This window comes from Sander lucioperca, chromosome 7 (genome assembly GCF_008315115.2).
Source record: "Sander lucioperca isolate FBNREF2018 chromosome 7, SLUC_FBN_1.2, whole genome shotgun sequence".
Classification (NCBI taxonomy): domain Eukaryota; kingdom Metazoa; phylum Chordata; class Actinopteri; order Perciformes; family Percidae; genus Sander; species Sander lucioperca.
The window spans coordinates 5,397,890-5,421,056 of record NC_050179.1 but is presented as its reverse complement, the minus strand read 5'-3'; the positions used below and the strand labels follow the sequence as shown (position 1 = coordinate 5,421,056).

The following is a 23,167-nucleotide window of genomic DNA, read 5'->3' as shown; positions in this document are numbered from 1 at the left end:
TATTCTCGTTTTCGGGTCAAATGGCCTTTTGAATGGGATAGCTAGGGGCTACTATGATCGCATCAAAATCACTATTTTTAAAACACTAAGAAGGCTCGACACAACGTGAAACTTTGCTCGAAGTCTCACCAGGGGCTCTACCCATGAACTCAGCATTGAGAACATTGTTTGTGTACACTAATTTTTACTTTACTAAAAAGAAAGGTTTTGAACAACTCACTTTAGCAGTTGTTTTTTTCCGCTCGCCGCCATCTTGCCAGTCAAAAAGTGTCTGGGTACACAACAATGTTCTCAATGCTGAGTTCATGGGTAGAGCCCCTGGTGAGACTTCGAGCAAAGTTTCATGTTGTGTCGAGCCTTCTTAGTGTTTTAAAAATAGTGATTTTGATGCGATCATAGTAGCCCCTAGCTATCCCATTCAAAAGGCCATTTGACCCGAAAACGAGAATACGGTCAATCTTAAAAGTGGCGCTTCCGTCCTAATTATGCTTTTAAACGAAAGTTTGACTCGGGTACATTCACAAAAAGACCCTAGGTTGCATTTTGGCGTGAGTTACGCTTTAAGGTTTAAAGAGGACAGACAGTTTCAAGGGAGGTATACAGTTGATTCTTTCTTCAGATTTTTGGGATTTTAGTATGATCTTTTCCTGTCTCATTTACAAGGAGAAATTGAAGTAATAAGTAACTAGTTACATATAATCTTAAACAGGATTACTGAACATGCAGAAAGGAGCATTAAAGACGACTTGAAAGTTTTGAAACAACTTATAAAACAGGTTTTTAATTGTAGAATGTAAACTTCCCCTTGATTTGTGGCACCCTTAAATTCAAGAAAAACGAAAATAAAATGACTTGACATGACTTCAGTGTCCTCATGAGTACACAGAGGAAATCAATTTTCAATAAATTGATAAGAAAATAATAAGGCATATCATTTATCCCAAATAGCATATTAAGGGGGGTTTGACATGTTATTAATTAAAGTGTAAAATAATGTTTTATATTTAGTTTTAACCAGTTCTTACTTGATTGATTTTTTTTTAGACTTTGAAATTGTTACCCCTTCTTTGTATATTTGCTTTTTTATGATTCATATTTTATGATATTGCTATTTTAATATAAAAAACAAACACTAAGTGTTGCAACTAATGATAATTATACATTATTGAATATTCTGCCAATTATTTTCATGTAATTGTTTGGTCTGTAAAGTCAGAAATTGCCCCTCTCTATTTCTCAAAGCCCAGTGTGATGTCTTGAAATGAAAGATATATTGAATCAATTTATCAACGCATAAAACACTGAGAAGCAAAAAAGTCTCACAATTGAGAAGCAGAACCAGAAAAGATTGTAGTTTTTGCTTGAAAAATAACTTAAATTATTTATCTGTTAACAAAACAGTTGCCAATTAATTGTCATTTGGTCGACTTAATTACAAGACAGACCTTTCTCTGTTTACTGCATCTAATCACACCGAAAGCCCTTAGTTTTATTGTTTTTGCCACTATAAAATGAAAAGCTTTCATTAAAATTATTTTGTAAGTGGTGATTTCTAATCAAAACTCAAATGCAAATATATACATCCATTTTAAAACAATATATGACTGTAGAGCTGCAACGGTTAATTGATTAATCGATTAGTTGTCAACTTTTAAATTAATCGCCAACTATTTTGATAATCAATTAGTCGGTTTGAGTAATCTTTTTAAGACAAAAGTAAAAAATTTTTGATTCCAGCTTCTTAAATGTGAATATTTTCTAGTTTCTTCTCTCCTCTGTGACAGTAAACTGAATATCTTTGAGTTGTGGACAGAACAAGACATTTGAGGACGTCATCTTGGGCTTTTGGGAAACACTGATCCACATTTTTCACCATTTTCTGACATTTTATGAACCAAACAACTAATCGATTAATCGAGAAAATAATCAACAAATGAATCGACTGAAAAAAATGCAGCCCTATATTACTGTGTGGCTGCAACATATATAGGTTCTGAATTCACTCTGACAATATCAGCTGTTTGTGATTTGTGGAGGTAGACATCAGCAGTGGGTAAAGGGTATGACAAATTGAGGGGGACAAGTGGAACAAACCTGAGTGTTTATTTGTTGCTGTATGCTCGCCATGCTCTAAATTGGACGTCACCGCTCCTTCTTGTCACTAGCAGAATCCAAATGTGTTATGGGCAAAAGATATACTTAAATTCGATTTACTCGCTCTAACATGATTTAAATGAGCCTCTTGGCTCGCTCGGACAGATTGACAGCACTGTCTTTATCGCCGCTTTGTTTTATTTTTGGCTGTTTACTCTGCCTCTCTGCTGTCATCTCACACGACGACTTTAAAGGAGCCGACTTCCATCTTCCAAGATCTGGAGAGAATGAGCATCCTTTTATGTTCTAAGCGCTTTATATGACAAATATGAAAAGGGATTCAAGAAAGAGCTGACAAGTTTTTTGTCGCCCTGTTCCTTCAGCTGCAAAGAGCTGCGCAGAGAGAAGTCAAGCCTGCAATCTTATAACATGAGAACCCTTACAAAACTGAGCAAAGAGGTAGACCTTTCTCGTTCAGGGTCTTGCTGGGTCAAAGTCATTTGATGCAACTTGATGTACAAACAAAAGGCTTCATTTCTGTAGAATAAAGCCTGAATCGTGAATGTACTGTAGCGTGTACACTATGCAGTGCAGCAAGTATCTGTGCTTGTTTATAAAAAGAAAATTAGTTGTGCAGCAATGTGATCAAGATCACCACTGGAGTATTAATGAGTCCCACTCTGGCTTCAATTTTATTCCCCCTGGCTATCCAAAGAGATTTAACAAGCAGAACAAATGACCTCGACACATTTCTTTTATATTCCAAAAGGACCTTGAATCTCTTTTCCACAAAATCAACCAGGAGATAAATAATGCAGCTATTCCTTCCTCTTGTCAGCGTGGTTGCAATGAGATGAGAATGCACAGATGGTAAAGAAATAGTTTGGGAAATACACTCATTTACTTTCTTGCAGAGAGATCAATAAGAAGATTGACACCACACTCATGTCTTAACTTGTTTTACACTTTGGTTCTTGTACTAATTAAACCAAATATGATGTTTTGATTAGTGAAACTGGGAGGTGATTAGCTTAGTATAAAAACTGGAAGTGCGGGGAAACAGCCAGCCTGGCTCTGTCCAAACATCTTGTTTGTTCAATCTGAAAAAAATGCCAATTTATGGTTTAACAAGGAGTAACAGCACATAACTCTTGAGGTTGCCAGGCAATAAGCTGAGACACGGCACCTAAGTGCCGGGTGAATGGATAAACAATAAAATATTGTGTATGGATTAAACAAATGACATACACTATGTTAATATGTGAGCTTTAGAGGTGTTGGGGCTTGAACTTATTTGGTTTTTTACTTTGGATTGAGCCGGGCTATTTGTTTCCCCCATCTTCCAAGCTTTATGCTAAGCTTAGCCAATGGCCTCCTGACTTCAACTCAGTACTTAAAGGTCCCATGGCATGAAAATTTCACTTTATGAGTTTTTTTTAACATTAATATGTGTTCCCCCAGCCTGCCTATGGTCCCCCAGTGGCTAGAAATGGCGATAGGTGTAAACTGAGCCCTGGGTATCCTGCTCTGCCTTTGAGAAAATGAAAGCTCAGATGGGCTGATCTGGAATCTTGCTCCTTATGAGGTCATAAGGAGCAAGGTTACCTCCCCTTTCTCTGCTTTGCCCACCCAGAGAATTTGGCCCACCCATGAGAGAGAGACATCATGGCTTTCAAACGAGCAAAGTGGCAGTTGGTCAAGGCCACACCCCCTCTCTCCTCCTCAATAGCTAAAGACACAGAAATGGCACATACTAAGGAATGCTCATTGTGGGACTGGCTCTAGTGGCTGTAATTCTGCACCAAGGCTGAATTTTGGGAAAGAGACTTCAGATACAGTATTAGGGGGCCACTACGGCCTATATAAAAGCATCCGAAGAGCACCATGTCATGGGACCTTTAAAGAACTTGTTTTGGTGTACGTTCAAAAGTTGTTTTAGTCGTGCAACAAAAAACTGATTGAACGCTTAGTCTTGCTAGCTGTCTGGATTTACCCTGCAGAGATCTGAGGAGCAGTTAACCATAGTCCTCATAAATCCACCGGAGTTTAAAATGCCAACACAAAGAAAGCGGAAGGTACCGGACATCCGGCCGAAAAGAGTGAAATCCAGCAGAATATCCGACGGCAACAGAGCAATCCCCGGGAAGTGGAACGTCGTGGATATAGACTATTGCGGTACTAATGAAACCCACATTGACTTTAATGTCTGTTGTTTTAGTCTCGTCATGTCTTGTATATTAGCCCTCCTAGCTGCGATGGCAGATCTCACAGCACTCCAGGCAAAACTCCAGACACTCAATTGGCTCGCAGCAAGACTCCACCAGCACCGACTGGCAGTGGGCATGGCAGTTGAGCTCCTCCATAGGCGCCTCCTGGATGGCCGAACAACACCGGGCACAGGCGTGGCAGCAGCAGGAGCAGAGGGTGTGGAGGCAGGAGGAACAGGCCTCCAACAGACCCAGAAGCAGCACGGAGCACTGGCATGACAGGCACGCCAGCAGCAGGTGTAAACACGAGTCTGTGGGTGAGGAAAATGTCACAGAAAAGCTGATGGATGTTCTAAAAGCCTGTCAGACACCACCAGAAACGGGGATTAACAATTCTATTAACCCTAAATTAATCTCTCGCATGTTTATTTGTCGAGCCAACTAGAAGTTGAAAGAGAAACTACTCTGCCGCAGTGATCAAGTGTGAATGTGTTTACTTAATCACAGAGCTTCGTTCAGTCCTCGGGGGAAAATAAAAAAGGCCACCAAGGCTGCCAGTGATGAACAACAACTAGGAAGAAGCTGTCACGAGATAATTGCTCTCCCACCCAAATTAGCTGCAGATGAAATTGCATACATTAACCCCACTTGGTGTGTTACAGTGCATCTCTCGCGATCCTAACTGTTGTATTGTTGCTCGGCTAGCGTTTTCATCCTCACAAGGACCAGATAGTGAGTGAGCTCATGCAAATTGAGCTGTTTTATCCTGTTTACTCAAGGAAGTAAATGAAAAGCAGATGGCAGAATTCCCTGGGGAGTGGGGTTCAGCGTATTCCTGCTTAGCCGCTCAAATTATACACCCCTGCACATAACTTATGCTAATGTCTATATGTGGTGTAGATGAAAAAGGAGCATTATGTGTGGCTACCGTATTGATTTAATGCATAACTTCATAGAGATAACAACATGAACACAAGGATAAACAAGGAGTGGCCCACTGCACGCTTTGATAACACTTTCACGAAAGTCCAGCAGTTTGAAAGTCTTCAAAGGAAACTTTTTGTGGAATAAGATCGATTGTCTTTGGTGGCAACAGAAAAATGATTTGAATGTTTCACAGAGTTTGCTCACTCATTGTAAGTCGATATTGATACCGACACCAAAGTTAAAGAACAGAAATGTGATGTAGATTAAGATGGTGATTAATTTAACATATATCATGATATCAATTTTATATTATATTGTCCAGTAGGGGTGGGAAAAAAAAAATCTAATTTTTAGAATTGATTATTTTCCCTAGAATCGATATTTTCTATTCATGTTTTTTTACCAATGATTGACCTAAATATGTTCTGTTTATACGGTACAGCTGACCACGCCTACACCAATTCCAGCAAAACAGAGCGAAAGCAGAAAATCCTTATTTACTTCTTCACAAATGAAATAAATGTCAGACTGACTGACCGACATGTGATGTGCATTCGTTTTAGAAAACAATTCATTTTTAGAAATGTCTCATGATATATTGTCTCTACAAGTGTATTATTCAACTTTTGTTATTGTTAAAGAAGGAAAAGAAAATCGCAATACTCAATACTATTGAATCGCAATACTTCTAGAATCGCAACACAAATCGAATCGGCCCCTAAGTATCATGAAAGAATCGAATCAGGACAAAAGCAAATTGTCCAGTCCTATTCAAACGGTGTGAAAGTGAGCCTCATTGCTGTGCCTACCAGCAGGTGTAGCAGGAGGTAGGTGTGAGCCAGCCACACTGCCCCTGCGTCTCCTGCTGCTGCTGCTGTGCACCGAGGAGCTGGAGCCCTGCAGTCGGCTCAGGCCCGAGGGGAGAGGGGGGAGTCTGTGTTCTGGGACTGTGAGCCCACATCGCGGGCAGGTGGTCTTCTGGAGGTCAGACTGAGGCTTCTTCAACCCCGCTGCCTCCTGTGAAGCCTCTGCTGGTGGGGCTGCAGCAGGCAGAGGCTGAGCTAGGAAATGAAAACAGACAAAAAACTGACAACATACAGTAAAGATTGTCTTATTGATCATCACAGAACAGGAATAGAATTACTTAATGATCAAACTTCTGAGTGAGCACAAGACAAATTCACCTTTTAATCAATCTGGACTTTAAAATTAGAAACGGACTGCTAAGTGTACAACAGTCTAGAAGCATAACATTCTTGTTTTGCACCCAGGAATACGGAACCTAACCCTCTTCCGTACAGGAATGTATCGTTATCTCCAGATGTTTTGGTTGCGGATAGCCCCTCGTCAAGAGTCACAACATTTAATTTAGGTCATTGTGTTGTTTGCTGTAAAGGTCTCACGGTTTCCACTTACTGCTGATGAGGTCAGTGGGGATGGTATTTCCTCTGCTAACAGGCTCACATGCTGAAAGGATTTCCTGTGCTGATTTTAAAGGTGCACTACCTTGAGCCACATCAAAAGAAAGTCATATTAGCTGCAAAGCTATCATAAGATTTCACAGATTCCTTACTGACCACACCGACATAAAAAGTCTGAAAATCCAGATTTTTTTAAAACAATTTGCTTACATTGTTTCACATAAAAACAGTAGACATTTATCAAAGTCACTTCCATTTCATATGAACAGTGTAATCCCACTTTACAGAGCTTCTAACCCTTACATAATTAATTAAGATGGTTCAGTAATGATGTTTTCATTGTGTTTCAGGGTTTTTACCACCCTGCCCAGATGTTTCTTCGGGAAACACTAAACACTTTTTACATTGTTAGGATAAAAATTGTAAACTTTACAGATAAAGAATAGCAGCACAAACTATTGTACCTTTGTCTATCAGTTGAAGCTTTAAAAAAAATGTGGCCAGAGCAGCTGCAGTGGGTTTGTATTAAGAAAAATAAGTTGCTTATTTCAGGTCACATCATGAGTACTTGCCTTTAGTCGGGTTGCTCTGTTCCTCCGTCCCGTCCACAGGTAAATGTTCTCCTGGTAACATGTCTGATACTCATGACGGCTCAGGATCTCTGTTACACTTTTTTTCAACGATTCACCTTGTTCATCCTCATGCTTCTGTCAGCACCAAGAGGTCAGGAAACCTCCAACAACACCCAATATGCCGGCCTGAGTCACCGCTCAGGAGACTGTGAGCTGTACTGTATGTGTGTTTGTTGTTGTTCAGTGACTTAATAACACTCCCCTACCCAGCAGATCCCTGAGTGGCCGCTCTTAACATTCTGATCACAGAACAGCAGAGACAGCCGAGGCCCGGTTGTGTGACTTTAGGTTGCCTTCTCTGTTCTGCTTTTAGTCACCTAACACAATGGAGACACATACCCCACAAGTGTGTTAGCTGAATACGGAATACTTATGCAGACACACACACACACACACACACACACACACACACACACACACACACACACGCACACACACTTATACAAACCTGTCAAAGATGTATTCTACACTAACTAGCATTCAGTATGCAAATAAATGCATTACTAAATTTGCTCTGTAGTTATGTAGCTCATGTCTTAGAATTAATAGTGTGTTAGTCAGATTTTATTTCTGTATCATGCCAAACATTTGGCACATCCAAATATCAAAATAACAAGTTAAAACATCTGGTAAAACATATACTGTACAGAACAAGTACAAAAACATCAGTTAACATGTCCTTTTTTACTGTATGCTTTCAAATAACAAAATTTCAAATAAACGATAATTAAGGCACACAAATTAGCAGAATTATAAATGATATTGTTAATTTTTGTTTGGCAAAAAAACATTAACTCAAGGTCCACTTGCTAGCTTTTAACAAAATATCATGGTCTTCCTCAGTGGATGGATTTGCAAACTCCACATTGGTGGCCTAAATATCTAAATGAGTCTAGTCATGTTGTTACCTGTTCACATGCAGTAAAATATAAATGTATGTTCATATATGTAAAACACTATTGGTCAATGTTAAGTACGTAATTTGAGAGCACAGTATTCTATCAATCACTAGTTCTGAGTTTGTATTTCAACCTCTCAAAACAAAATCAATTTATGAATTCATTATAATTATTAGTATATAATTACAGTCAGTGACATTTAAATCTTTGTATGTGGAAATCTTGTTTTCCCACAGATGAGGATCTTATGAAGAAATAGGACACATGGGCGACAGCATCATCATTACATGCTGATGAGAAGATGAACAGAGACCAGCCCTTTCAGACGGGCTGTTGACTTAGTGCTGTCACAAGTGCTGTGTTGAAAAACATGTTGACTTGCCCGCCTCACAGTGAGTATATGGCACATCAAAGCAACACATAAGTGAAGCTGTTGAAGTTGTCTAGCACCATGCTAACTTTCAGTCAGTGAACGCAGCGTGGAGAGGCAGTCAGATGAAAATGTCATCTAATAGGCTGACAGCGAATCAAAGGAAGCCCTGAGAGGCAACAGCAAACTTAAAGCTAACTCGTTATCAGCAAAGACAATTACTGACATTAGTCAAAACAGGAAGCTGAAAAATGAAAAACCGTAGGCCTTTGTTCTGTATTTGGTAGTGAAGTCGACAGTAACAGCTCCACTTCATGGTGTTTGTCAGTGGATGAGACCATTGTTTATCCATGTTTTTATTTTATTTTAGCATTTTACATGATGTGATTAAAAAAAGGAGGATAAACTAAAAGCTTTTTTTTAGTGATCAAAAGACAAACAACCATGCATATTAACAAAACTTGTTTAGAAATGTGTTGTTTTTTAACATTGTTTTCAAAAATCAATCTGCTGTTTATATGATAATTAGTAGTATTATGTTCACTATGTATCTTAAGGTATGGCACCTTTATTCATGTATAGTTTAAAACACACCTTGCTAAATAAACATTTCAAAATTGACTATTGCAGCTATATTGTGAAGGATTTGGATTGTATTTATTAATGTCTATGTGAATCGATCTAATTATACGATAGATTATCTAATCTTAGTTTAGTTTGATTAGATCATTCTAATTTCGTATTAGAAATACCCAAAAAACTAAAGACCTGAACACGACCCTGCTACTGCTATTGACATTCTGTGGAGAAAAAAAAATGACGTTTATATTTACTGTATTATGCTGCTTACACAAGCATTAGCATGACATTTCAAATGTATTTACCCAAAACAAAGAATTTTTTATTTACCAAATTTTAAATTTCCATTCACCCAACATACACTCTCCCAGGCGTAACCATGCCAGGTTAGCAGCAGCTGTGGTGTCAAGTATACTATTGGGTTGAGCATACATTTCAATTTGGTCTGAATGTGGAGTACAAATGTTGACTTTAATGCCATAAATCACACATGTGACAATGATTAAATAAACAAACAATTATCAGGTTTACATATATTTATTATTACATTGTAATCCGACACGTTGGGCATACAATTACAGACAAGCACAGCATCTAATGTAAATACCCTCACAATGTTATAAAAGTGGAATGTTTGGAATCTTTATTTCTGTGACAGTGATGTATTAAATACATAAGTTACATACAGGGAAACAGGTAAACACACAAGACGAATTGACATTGATAAAACACATTTCAGCAGGCTGATTTTCAAAGACAACAGAGAGAAGCCACAGTACAGACTATACATGTTTTTAAATATTTCATCAACAGAAAACAGCTCTCTCTTTGCTGTAATGTAGCATTCACTGTTTTTAACTATCACAAAAACAGACAAAACATTCCTTCTCTACAACATACTGTAAGAAATATGTCTGTCCTTTGGCCTTTGGATCGTATCATTTAAAAGTGTGGGATTTCTTCATGGTGAAAAAGACACCGTTTCCCCCAAACTATCAGATCCCAACTCGTCTTTTTGATTGTGTTCATTCTCCTCTATTTTGATTCTTGTCATGATGCACTTTTCTTGGCCAGGTTGAAAAAAATGTCATTCATTTTTATTATCTGGGTAGTTCAAATGTGAGCAACAGTTTGGCTTTAAATACATTGAATCTCTTATTTAACTGTAATATTTCTTTGTCATTGTATGTACTACAGGTGGCACTATATTCCCCTTTCTTTTCTTTAAGGTTGACATATCAAAAGAAAAAGTGGCCTGCTGCAGACATGTCAACAAAATCAATATAATATAGTTGAACCATATGATGAACCACAATTCTGAATATCTCCATTTTGTGTATTTGATCAAAAGATATTTTGGTGAGAACTTCGCACTGCATTAACATTGTAAGAGGGCTCGCCTTGGCAGAGTGTTTGAAACCGTTCTCTTGTCATTCAGGGTCAAACGAATGTTCTTCATAATCTTCAGTCATGGCTGGCTTTACTGTGGCCATCAGAGAGTCTTGGTCATTCAGATTCAGTGCTTCGCCTTTAAGGAAAAGAGACCTGCAAGAGGTGCAACACAAAAACATTACGATCAATTATTGCAGCACATCAGTACTTTAATAGATTTTTGGAGTTCACAATAAATAAAACTCACTGCTGGACTCGTGGAGAGAAGTTTTGTTTACTGTTGCTGTTTGTTGCTTTGTTCTCCAGTGTTTGACTCATGGAGCTTCTACTCACACACGCCTTCTTGAATCCTGGCAGTGACGCCTCAGCCAGTGCCGTCTACGGTACAAAGAAGAAGAAACAGTGACCTCAACCAGTTCAAACTCCTGTAATCAGGAAGGTGTACGCTAAGACGTCCTCTCACCTGTAAGCTGGCATTCAGAACAGTCCCAAAATCAAGGCTGGAGGACACATTTTTCATCAGCAATGGACTCCTGCGGAATAACAAAGGTAACAGAATTTTCAAATGAACACAATCCATGTCTAATTCATGGCAAGCAAATCAATACCACATGGTTAAGAGCAATAGTTTGAGGCAAGGTCAGTTATGATGACAAATAATACAGTCACATAAACAGTCAGGAAAGAGCCTTGAACTAGAGCCTTGAAACTGTCAACAGGGTCAGTCCAGTCATATGTATCATTCATTTATGGAGGTCTATTATCAAGAAACAAACGTGCAATACTCTAGTAATAAGGAACCTATTTTGACACAGGGTAAAGATGACAGTGCTGTACACAGCTATACACGATATGTCTTGTCTATTTCTCTATTTTGACTCTGATGACAACACACTGGTGTCAAGACAGATCAGAAAAATCTTAATTTTGTGTTTATGAAATTATGTTTTCTAGTTGAATGCTAAAGCAAAGATGGGGAAACCCTTGAGTGTCTTTGCTTCTGTGCTTTTTGCCAATAAAATGCAATTTATTGACTTGGACGAATTAAAGAAATGTCTTAAATATCATTTAACCTGAAATAAATGCAGATACCCTGATACCAGCGCTGTGATAAACAGGAAGCCATCTATCGTACCCTGGGATCTTCTGGGATCTCCTCCTCTGGTATTCCACCTCATCTACTGTCCACACTGCACCTTTCACATTCTCCACACGCACAAAACACTTGTGCAGGCTCAGGTTGTGGCGCACTGCGTTCTGATCCAAAGAAAATCAGAGTGAAGGAGATATTACTGAATACATGCTGCATAAATCAGGTATGACACACGCTGGGATCACATAGTTAATTATCTGGGGGTGTGATACCTTCCAAGTGGCGGCGTTGCGTCTGAAATAAGCAAATGTCCGTGTGAACCAGTTGTATATCTCGTTGAGTGTTAGTTGCATGTCTGATGTTTCCATAATAGCCTGTAGATGGAGGGGGGGGGGGTAAAAAACTGTAGCACATTACAGGATCAAATTAAAGCCCTGACTTTTTCACAGCCGCACACTCAAAACTCTGATGCAGTCTTTTTATTTTCTAATTCTATGCATCGACCGCCTTTTTTCAGATAAAAGATCAGTAACCATTTCATGCAAAAAAATGTTTATTTTATCGATAAAGTATTTTCATGATTAATGTCAGGAATGTCATAAGAAAATAGCCTAAAGCCCAAGTTGACCTATTTAAATCTTTTTTTGTTTGATAAACACAAAGATATTTAGTTTCCTATCGTAGGCCACAAAGTGAGCCAGCAGGTAATCATATTCAAGCAACTGGAACCAGGGGATTTTTGGCTTGAAAAGTTACTTAAATAACATGATTAATCGACTATCAAAATTGCTGCAAATTAAATTTCTGTCGATGTTTTCAGCTGTGATCAAGTGAATGAGCATAAATACGGCAATCAACATGCACATAGAAATACAGTACATAGAGAGGTTGTTTATCTCATTGTTCACATTCTAGGGACCAGTGAACACAAAATAGGACAACGCAGAGTAAAAATCACAAAGGAGAAAACATCTGGATGCATCTGAATAGCATATATCAAAAGTGATTTAACATATTACATCTGAGTTACCTATACAATGTGTTAAGTAAAGAAAAGAAATCACTTCTATTCCAATGTATAGACTGTACCTGTCTTATCAGTGTTGCGTAGGTGAAAGGTGGTCTGATATCGGTGTTCTTGTAGAGCTCATATTCATTTTCTGAAACAAGACAAAACATAGAAACTGAAGTAGAAAATTTGCTATGGACTATTTATTGTTTATGAGCATAAAAGTGATATGAACAGTATTTGTTTTACCGGAAGACAGGGAGTAGACCAAAGGGTGATGACGACATCTTATGGCCCCAGCACACTCTTCTTCACTCCCCTGGGATGGAGTGCTGACAGAGGCCAGCGGTTGTGGGGAATCTGACGGGCTCGGCGAGGCCAGGTTGTTGGGGCCAGCGTCTAAGCTGACCTGAGAGCGACACAAGCAGGTGATCCAAGTTAACAAAGGAGCCAGTGGAATGAAAAGACTGACAGAGAAAGAAAAACAGAGTGGGAGATTTTAAACAGAGTGTAACAGAGCGATTTGATTCGCCTCCTCAGAGGTGATTCCACTAATATCGCAAGAAGAAGGAAGCCAATTATTGTTAATTATAGGGTGAAATTGTTTGGTGAGTGTTGTGATTATGGTGAAATATTTGCAAGATTAACATCTGATTAGCTTCCACATTATGAGAGCATGTCTGATGTCTGGAAACACAATGGCAGCCATCTGGTGCCAACAGCTGGGCAATGAAAGGAAAGAACGCGCTCAGAACTCACACCATGCAGTCAGTCACACTCAGTAAGGATGGAGATCTCAACAAGGCAAAAGTGTAAAAGTAATGTGAGAGTAACGGTAAATAGGCGCAAAACTTTTTCCAAGAAATGCATTTGTGATCCGATCTGGCATCATTTTTCTGAGCAGGGTTTAATATGACCTTCATCTCATGCAGGTGTACCCCTAGGCTACTTTTTTTTTGTTTCTAAGAAAATGCCAACATATTTCTGCAACTCATCTAACTGTAAAAGTTCACCAGGTTGATTACAGGCTGGCGGTATCTTCATCAGTGCAGCAGAAGATGAGGTTGTAGCCAGACATGTTATTTTCACTCTCCACCACATATTATATACATATTTGGAGTTTTGCTCACAGCTCTGAAATGCTGTACAGTTTACAGCTCATTTACTTTGTCTCTGTTGTTCTCACAGCTATTACTGCACACTATCTACCTGAAGACCGTGTGGGTCAGCAGCCGTATCAGATTGTGGCAACTGTAGACTTGCGGGTGCAGAGATCAACTGAGATTCTAAAGATGGCAGATGCAGGTGAGCCATCATTGCTCGGAGACGCTCCCGTTCTTTGCAGAGCTGTTAAAGGAGATGAAGAGGGAGGAGAAGAAATCAGAGTGGATGGTGTCACTTCAAAATCACTGAACACACGTTATCGAGATGGAATGCTATGAACCAAACACATTTGGACATCAGGAAGGAGGCAGTGTTCTACAGAACATTACAAGAATATTTACCTTGAGCAAAAAGGTGTTCAGGTGGTGAAATTTGGGGGAAACTCAGGGAAGACAATCTAGTTTTTCAGACTATTATTGCTGCTATAAATATCAGGGTAGACATTTTTTTTTTTTTAAATCAATACAAACTAATCACCTGTGCAAAGCAGACTAAAAATTCCTTTGTTTGACCCAAACACATACGACAGGTTTCCAGACTAGCTCACATCCAAGCAGCAGTTCTAACTTTTCACTGTTGGACATCTTTTTTTGGGACTCATTCCTACCTGAAGCTCAAGTTGCTGAACCACCTGCATCTGGACTCTGCACTGTGCTGTATTTCTGTCATCCAGAGTGTGCTCGCTGCCTATGTGCCTGAAACACACAACAGGGAGTTAAGGAATACTTTGCTGAGAATCTGTCTATTGAGTATCAAATACTCTGAAAAGTCTGCAGCTTGCTCCATCACAGAGATAGCAGCTGTAGTCAGCTACAAAGTATTTCAATGGTGACCCAGAGTCATGGTAAAAAAAATAAATTAAAAAAAAAATCTCAAAATCTATCAAATAATTTATGAAAACTTCATTTAAACCACTCACGCACATATACATTTAATGATATCTTGGCGAAGTGAAGATCATTTGAAGCATACTGTACTGAACATATGCAGAGAAGGGGATTATGCTCGAGCGGTTTGAGAAGTTTCTATGGATGTTTTGATACCATTGAAATACATTGTAATTACGGTGAATCCAAGCTGACTGACATTTTAGCCCTTATGTCTTATCCTTACATTTAAGTCACAGAAATAAAGCAGCAGTACGTTTTGTTAACTAACCTACTGGGTTTTTCAAAGATCACTAGAGATTTAGATTTAGAGTCAGAAAGTGAAATGCATTAGGATGGAGTTAAAAACCTACTTGATGAACTCGCTGAAGTTTTCACACACCGACTCACATCCGGGCCAATGACACACACCGTGACCATAGAGAGCGTGTGCGGCAGCGCGATCAGCTTTGACAGCACTAGAGATAAAGTATTGTCATGATTAAAAAGCACAGCACCCAGACAACAGCAACAAAACGAGAGCAAAGCAGCAATAAAACAGATATAAGTGTGGTTTTCTTTTCAGGTAGCAGAACATGACAGAGAGAGGTGGAGGGGAGCACTAAAAACAAATGGAAAACAATTTACTTTTGATTTGGGACATGTTGTCGTGTAAACTTTTTCTTTGCTGAACCACTTCTGGTGGTGGAACACAAAGCAAACAAACAAGACAAAATATATCATCCCAAGGGGAATTAAAAGTGAAGTCTCGCTGCCAAAGCAAAACCGCTGCTCACCCGCAACTTGAGAGAAAGAAAATGTCTACAGATAACAAGTCTTTGATGTTTAGAAAGAGGCAGTATCACCTCAGTTCTCACAATCAGTTTACAGCACCACACAGACAGATCGTACCATTGTGCCCTGCGAGGAGAAGACGACTGCTGGTCACCGGTTGGCCTCCCTGTGACTTTTGTTGACATTATATTGTTAGCAGAAGAGTCCTGATTGCCTTTCGATGTGGTTTTATCTTCAGATATTCCGTTTGTGAGCTCTTTCCATATCTGCTGCATCTTTGCAGGGCTAAAACCAGCTAAAACATAAAAGAAAAAACATATTGTAGATTTCCAAATCTGTGTGTTCTGAGTTTTTGGTTTTCCATGTTGATTTAGGAAACTACAAAAATAATGGATGGTTTATTATCTATATATTATGCATTAGAGGCATCTGAGTGGTATATCTTTTTTTTTTTCTCCAAAATATTGATATTTACTTTATAATGAGAATGTTTTTTGCTCTTCACATCTGCACTTTTTCGTCTGTGCTCCACATTCACACAGTTTCTACTCATTCCCACCTCAAAGTTTGAAGGCAGAAACGAGAAGAGCAACTCTTTCTCATGACCTCATGTTACCTCTTCACTGTAATCAAGGAATAATTAGCACAGCTAGAATATGAGTAATAATAATAATAATAATACATTAATTTTATATAGCGCTTAAAAGGGTACTCAAAGGCACTTTACAAAGAAAGAACAAAGAAAAGCAATAACAAGATCAATAAGGATGAGTTTTCTAATTTAGGTTCACTTTAATCATCGTATCTTTTGAGTTTAGTGCAGTTATGTAACTGAGCATAAAACCAACGAGAAACAAATCTTGTGTGGAAGTCTCTGTGACAAAATTGAATCAGATTCATGTCCACATTTGTTTGTTTGTACCCTAGTGGTATGATAACATCAAATAGTAACCTTACTGTAAATTGTAACCTCACATTAGCAAACATGCTCTGTATTACAACACAAAAAACACAGATAATGTAGAGAACATCGAAACACACAGTACACTGGAAATGAAACAGCTGACATCACCGTTTCTTTCAACAGACACTGCTACTGAGGGAGATGAAACATAGTGACCTGGAGAGAGGGCGGGGGAGGACAGGACGGGTCTCTGCACCCGGAGGAGCTGCTGCTGCTGGAGGAGCTGCTGGAACACAAGCTGCTGTGCAGGGAGCTGGCGGACCGAGAGAGAACATTTCACAGAAAAGTGAGGTAGTATTCATGTGAAATTCTGCTCAGTGCTCACACTTTCTTTTCTCCTGGCAGTTGTCCAAGTATTGATCTTGAGATAGAATCAGTGGCATATACTGCAACTGTAAAGGCATCCTTCAAAAATGACTTAACTTCAGCTAGAAAACATTGTTCTCAAAGCCCAAAAGCAAGTGACAAAGCACACAAACATGTTCTCTCTTGACTGGACATTTCTGTTGGATCTCCTACCTTCCTCTATCTGTCCTATTAAATTAGGTTTGTATTATTTATGTCACTTGCAGGCCACTTACACCAGACATTGTAATTTAATGTATTACATTTTATTGATCCTAAACTTTAGAGCTAAATGAGTTAAACACACTGAAAACCTAAATAAATAGAATTAAAAAAAAACAGACCATGAATAACTACTTACCTCTTTGACTTTCTTGCTGGGCTTTTGTTGAAGCAGCTGCAGGTGAATCTGTTGTTGCTTCTTGTAAAACTCTTTCAGATGTTGCTAGGAAAATAGTGATGGACCATTATTATAACATTATTATTACAGACTTTCACCTCACTCTCAAAAAAAAATATTTCTGGATCCCTTGAGTCTTTCTTTAGAGAGGTCCGCCATGCACATTTTTCCTTTTGTTACTACCAACAATGAGCCAATTTGAGATAGGAGGTACAATTTCACTATTATTTTAGTTTGAAGATGTGACAGTGACAAAAACATTGGCAAGAATGATGTGGGGTGAAGTCAAAGAACCTCAAACAAATTAATTAAAATAGTTAAATAATAAATAAATGACAAAAGGAACTTAAGCTGGAATTTAAGTGATTTTAGTGCTGTTGTTTTTGTATTTAATGACAGTGCCCTGAAACTAGTAAAGCTTAATGTAGTACATTATTATTAATTATACCTGTGTTTCCTTCCTGCTATGACAAGTAAAAATGTCTGTCATGAAAAAGCAATGTCAATAAATTAAACTTGGAAGGTTAGGTAGGTAAGTAGCTAAAGTTAATGTTAACCAAAAGACATACAAGCTATTTATTCTTTTAGTTTATTTATGCCTCAGCAGACTAGTTTGACTAGCTGACAGACCCAACAAGACAGTCGACAGACTAGCTAACAAATGTGCTTACCTTGATGTGGCTACCTTGGAAGGTTAACAGCTAATGCTAGCTAGGCTAACTAGCTAATGTTACATTAACATATCTATCTTTATCTCTATCTACTCGCTTATGGCTAAAGTTAACATATTGCCTTCACTCATTTAGTTACAGTAGTTTCAGTCCAATAAATAGGCTATAAGAAAAACTCAAACTTTATTCTGCAAAGGTGGGCTATAGTCCAGTAAACCAGAATGCAGTGTATTATAAGTAGTGTTAATATTGCATTAATTACCTGCTGGAGCAGAAGGGCTTGTTGCTTCTGGTGAATGAGAGCCTGCAGCTGGTTGGAGGAAAGGAGTTGCTGCATCTGCTGAGGAGCCATCATAGCCACAAACACCTTCAAGAAGATGAGGAAGGATAAACTGTTAAAGGACCACAGTCTACAGAGTGAAGGCAAGAGGACGAGTGAGTGAGAAGGCAAGTGTCAGGTGTTAAACAGTAATAATAACCGTCGAATAGGAGTCTTTCCAATCCAATTACAAAACAGTGCTGTCAACCTTTTGTGAACATCATCATGCTGGATTGTGTCATTGACCCTAAATGAGATGGGAGATTGGCTGACCAGTTAATTAGCAACACAATTACATGCTTGTTGTGACTCCTAATAGAAGTGTATGGGTATTAATCAAGGCAAACACGCACAGAATAATAACTGATCTGCACTGTTACTGATTGAGTTTTACAAATAACAGTGTGATTGTCTCCTTTTGTATTAATACAGAGGTAACATCAACATGAAAGCATTAATAAACAACACTTACAAATCCAACATGTTGTATTACAAACAATGCTAAAGATAATAATAATAATAATAATAATAATAATGTAAATTGATTGTTGGGGGAAATATAATGTATTATTTGAACGTCTCTTATTTTCTACATGCAAAATGTCAATTGTCAACTGTATAAGGGCTGTGACCTGATGTTCTTCGTCGGTGTCTGTGAAGTCTTATAAGTCTATATTAGAGTAATATCTTAGCGGCTTGCAGGATGTAATGAAAGAAGAATACATCAGGGACCTCAACTGTTTCAATTTTTTCCCAGTCCTTTGAGATAATACCTCCTTTGTTTCGACTAGACTGATAAGAGAAAAATGTCCACTGTTCTAAAAAAAGTTTAGAACAGTGGAAATTAGTTTAACTTTGGCACAGCAGGTATAACAGTCTGCTTTGCTTGTAGGCACGTAGGATTTGGTCTTATTTAACAGTAGGTTGATTAATTGATAAGTCGATCAACAAAAATGTGACCATTTTAAAGAATTTGCAGTTACAGCATTTATAGCCTCTTAAATGTGGGGATTTGCTGCTTTTCTGTTTGTATTCAAATTAAATAGATTTTTGGACTAAAGGAACTGGAGATAAAAGATTAGGACAGAGAAATTATTGGTGGAATAAACAGAAAATGTGCAGCATTTGTTCGACTATTTGCAATATTTAATTACACACAAAAAAATTATCTAAATGTGAGGGGAATAAAAAAAGTGCCTTTGCTAAAATTAACAATGCACCACATAGGCCTACTTCTTAAATTCTCCAACAATTTTTCAAGCAACTTAAAGAGGTAACTTTGATTGTTTATAGTTTATTGATTGATCGTAATAAACTCTGAACAGATTCATTAATAATGAAAACAATTGCAAGTTGCAGCCATATAGTCTTACACTTCTTGGGTATTTCCTGAATCTTCTAGTGTATGTAGTTTTAAAGAAGCCACTGACATACAGCTGGTTTCATTATCATGCTTTACAAATCACTGGGTAACCATTCGAGGTGTTTGGAAGAAATACATTACTGATGGATGTCCCTTTTTTTTGTTATAAGAGAAAACCAGTCTTCACAGTAAATAGTCTTCATTTGTAAAATTGTGCAGAGTTTTCAGGTTGAAAAACTTTCATATCACAAGCCATTATTATGTTTTGAAATCTGAAATCACAGTCTGGCAGACAGGCAACGTTGTATCGGTGGCATAATGACAATGTCACTTAGGCCTATACTATATTCATGTTTCAACAAAAATGACAAAATAATATTTTGCTCACGTGGTTGCAGCCAAAGCTATTAGACCCTTTACTACTGTATGCTGGCAATGTTTTTTGTTTTATTGTTAGGGTCACAAGTATAGCGCCTTGCACAGGTTTAGAAAGTGACTTAAGTGATAAGAGCAGACCAAACTGACAAGACGGGACAACAGACTGAAGGAAACTGCGTTGACCAGGCGTTCATTATTTTGTTGTTTCATAGATCCCCTAGATTAAGATTCCCAGGGATGGAATCACAACAGACAACCATAAAATTATGTTGGGTCATGCTTATTTGCCTTTCACTTGCATCTGTTTGGCCTAGGTCTGTGGACAATTATTCCTCCCTGGCTCTGACTCACAAACTAATAATGAAGGACAAACAGAGTTCTGCGTGTCAACTCCCAACCCGGATCAGATCTCATATGAAATCCCTACCACTGTCAACAGAGCTGCAGGCTCTGGGTTTGGTGTCCTGTCAGAAGACGTCCAATATGGAGCTGACATGCAGGTATTTCTCTTGACATCTGTTTGCCTAAGACTGTTCTATTTCCCGCTTATGAAGAGGAAGCAGAGACGAAGGCAGCAGAGGAGGATGAGGGGGAGGTTGAGGAGTAGGATGAAGATACCTGTTTATGGTGGAGACTCTGCAAGTTTTCACCACTCACTTCACTGCAGGAGTCCCCATTAGCTACTCTCTCTCTTGCACCGATGTCTGTGTGACTGAGGAGGCTGCTGGCTGGGGTTTGACGGGCTGCCGTGGGACTGAGAGGAGACTCAGGCATACCAGCTCAGCTCCTAAAAGAAAACAGTCAACACGAAATAAGATATAAGACTCACACACTGAGATACAGATCAGCAGCATTGCTAAATTACACCTTTGTGTGGCTTTGTGGTAAAGACATGACAAGAAAAGAAAATACCAAAGATGATGGGCATGCTTTTTGAGGTGCTGGCTAATAAGAGAAACAAAAAGAAATAAAACAAAAATGCAGTAAAAAATGATCCTTTGCACGACTGAAATGAACAATCAAATGAAATTATATAGATGCAATTTAAATATGTTTTGATGTGTTGGACATGGACATTATCACACAGTATCACCTTTCTCAAATCGGTGTTATTTGACGCAATATATAGTCAGTAAATGTGTCTGTGTCTTCTTATTGGCAGGTCATGAAGATCCAGTAAAGCTTGCATGGAGATTTCCAAGTCCAACTTTTTTTTACATCTCTTATCTCGGCAGTGATGGAGAAGAAGCTAAGAGGTAAAAAAAAAAAAAAGACCCTACATATAAACACAAGAGAGCTATAAAATACAATATCAATATTAACCAATTGAGCACAAATAGGAATTTAACTTTAAGTAAGCTATTCATTCTTAGAAACATACAAGAAGTAAAATCTGATCAAAGCTCTCTGATATCTCTATTTCTGTCAGAACTGTATTAAAGCTACATACCGTTAAGGTGAGTCGAATTCAGAACAGCAAGGCAGAGTTGATGTCTCCAAGTCCTGCAGTTTGGAGTGAGGATGGGAGAGAACTGATGGAGTTGTGTGTCTACCTGAGTGGGAGGAGCCACAGTGTCAGCCTTAGACAGTGAGAATAGCAGTTGATTACCAGGATGTGAAAAACAGGAAAATCAGCTAGAGCTTCTTTTTTTTATGTTGGGCTTAAAAGTAACAGGGCTTACCTGAGTGTCTCCACATTTGTAGTGATGATTTCTTTTTTAACATTTATAAAAAAAAACAAATTGCCCCTCTGGGGACAAATAAACTTCTACTTGACTTGAAAAGGTCCTCTATATTTTGGATTAATAAACATCACATCTACATTGCAATGATATAAAATATAATGTATATTTTGACATATTATATAGACAAAACATGATGTTGTGCTTTCTGGTTGCTTATTTCACAGTAAGAATCCATTTGTGTAGGCATTTGCTTTTCTGTTGATATTCATAGACATACACTATCCAATAAAATAAATGCCTCAAAACAAGCATAATTTATTGTCTTTCATGATTAAAACAAAGGGTTCGCTCTGAGAAAAGACAAGTGTAGTTGTCTGTGATTTTATTTAGATATGCAGTGTCAACGACAAAAAGAACTTTGCAGCTACACAACTGTCAAACTGTTATCAAAGTGCTATTTACAGTGGCCTCAGCACTTTTATTTGAATAGCATATCAGTACATCTGTTTAAAACAAATGAAAGTGTTTTAATTTTGGCTGTTGATAAATGCTGTGTACCCTAGAGTGTAAAACTTCAACACAGCTACACTGACAAACAATACCTGAAATGACTCTGACGTAATAAACTTTGTACAGGACAGTTCTACACCTCTTCATGATTTTAAGTATGTTGGTTTTACTCTTTTGTTGCTCTTTTCTTTCTTTTCTTCTGTTATTCATACTACTCCTACAGTGTATTCTTGTAATGTCAGCTCTTTATTGCAAAAATGTTTTACAGACTGCAACTACATGATGAAGGAAGATGACGAGTAGGTCAGGCTGCCATAGCATCAGGAGTAATTATACTTTGGTGAGACGAGAGAGATATCAAGGTAAACAACAAATAATCCATTATTTGCACACACACAATGTTAAGGTTTTCTCTTTTATCATGGCATAAGAATGAAGAAATAACATGGCATAGCTTTGAATCTACACAACAATAATATAACACATGTTAAGGATGAAACTATTGACACCATGTAAATGTGGATAAGTGATGTAAATTTAGATATGATGCATTTATATAAGTGACATTTGAGAAGTGTGGCCAAATAGATCTTCTATCTACAAAATGTGTTTTAAAGAAGAACAGAGCAATTAATGATTGAATTATAGCTATTGTTACCAAGGTAACTTTCTGCCACCTACTGGATTAGTGTTTACCTGCCCTCCAGTTTTAATGTACATTTATTCTGTATATTCAGAAACAGGAAAAAAAAACATTTCCATTTAGTGTTCATCTTGTTTTACTTTTCATTATAATACTTTAAAGGTCCAATATGTAATATATTTACTGTAATAAATCCAAAAATGACCCCAATGCGTCATCAGATATTAAGGAAACATGCTAAGTTGAAATACTATCTTTTCTGACAACAATGCTAATGCCAGTATTTTCTCCTTTTGAAATTTCTGTTCCGTGACGGAATTTCTGTTTGTGTTTTGGCCTGTGTGTTGTTATCAACTGCTCAGTTTGACAGACAGGCCGGGTTGCCAGATATACCTGTAAAAACGTAAACCCAGCGCGCTACAGCTGTAACGTTACTATAGC

General features: G+C 38.1%; 2 protein-coding genes across 2 annotated transcripts; both read right to left on the bottom strand.

Annotated features, from left to right (window-relative positions):
- Positions 1–4,340: 4,340 nt before the first annotated feature.
- On the bottom strand, positions 4,341–7,282 carry LOC116038580 (myoD family inhibitor domain-containing protein-like). The gene is made up of 3 exons (XM_031283093.1): positions 7,222–7,282; positions 6,038–6,289; positions 4,341–4,612 (listed from the first exon to the last, which is right to left on the bottom strand). The coding sequence occupies exons 1-3, from the start codon at positions 7,280–7,282 to the stop codon at positions 4,341–4,343; spliced, it is 585 nt and encodes a 194-aa protein (XP_031138953.1).
- Positions 7,283–9,650: 2,368 nt separating this feature from the next.
- Positions 9,651–18,274, bottom strand: LOC116038612 (forkhead box protein P2-like). The gene is made up of 14 exons (XM_031283137.2): positions 18,091–18,274; positions 17,119–17,202; positions 16,569–16,665; positions 15,566–15,743; positions 15,028–15,132; positions 14,395–14,482; positions 13,833–13,970; positions 12,873–13,032; positions 12,704–12,774; positions 11,887–11,988; positions 11,657–11,778; positions 10,985–11,054; positions 10,769–10,899; positions 9,651–10,674 (listed from the first exon to the last, which is right to left on the bottom strand). The coding sequence occupies exons 1-14, from the start codon at positions 18,181–18,183 to the stop codon at positions 10,560–10,562; spliced, it is 1,554 nt and encodes a 517-aa protein (XP_031138997.1). The 5' UTR covers positions 18,184–18,274; the 3' UTR covers positions 9,651–10,559.
- Between the last annotated feature and the right edge of the window lie 4,893 nt (positions 18,275–23,167).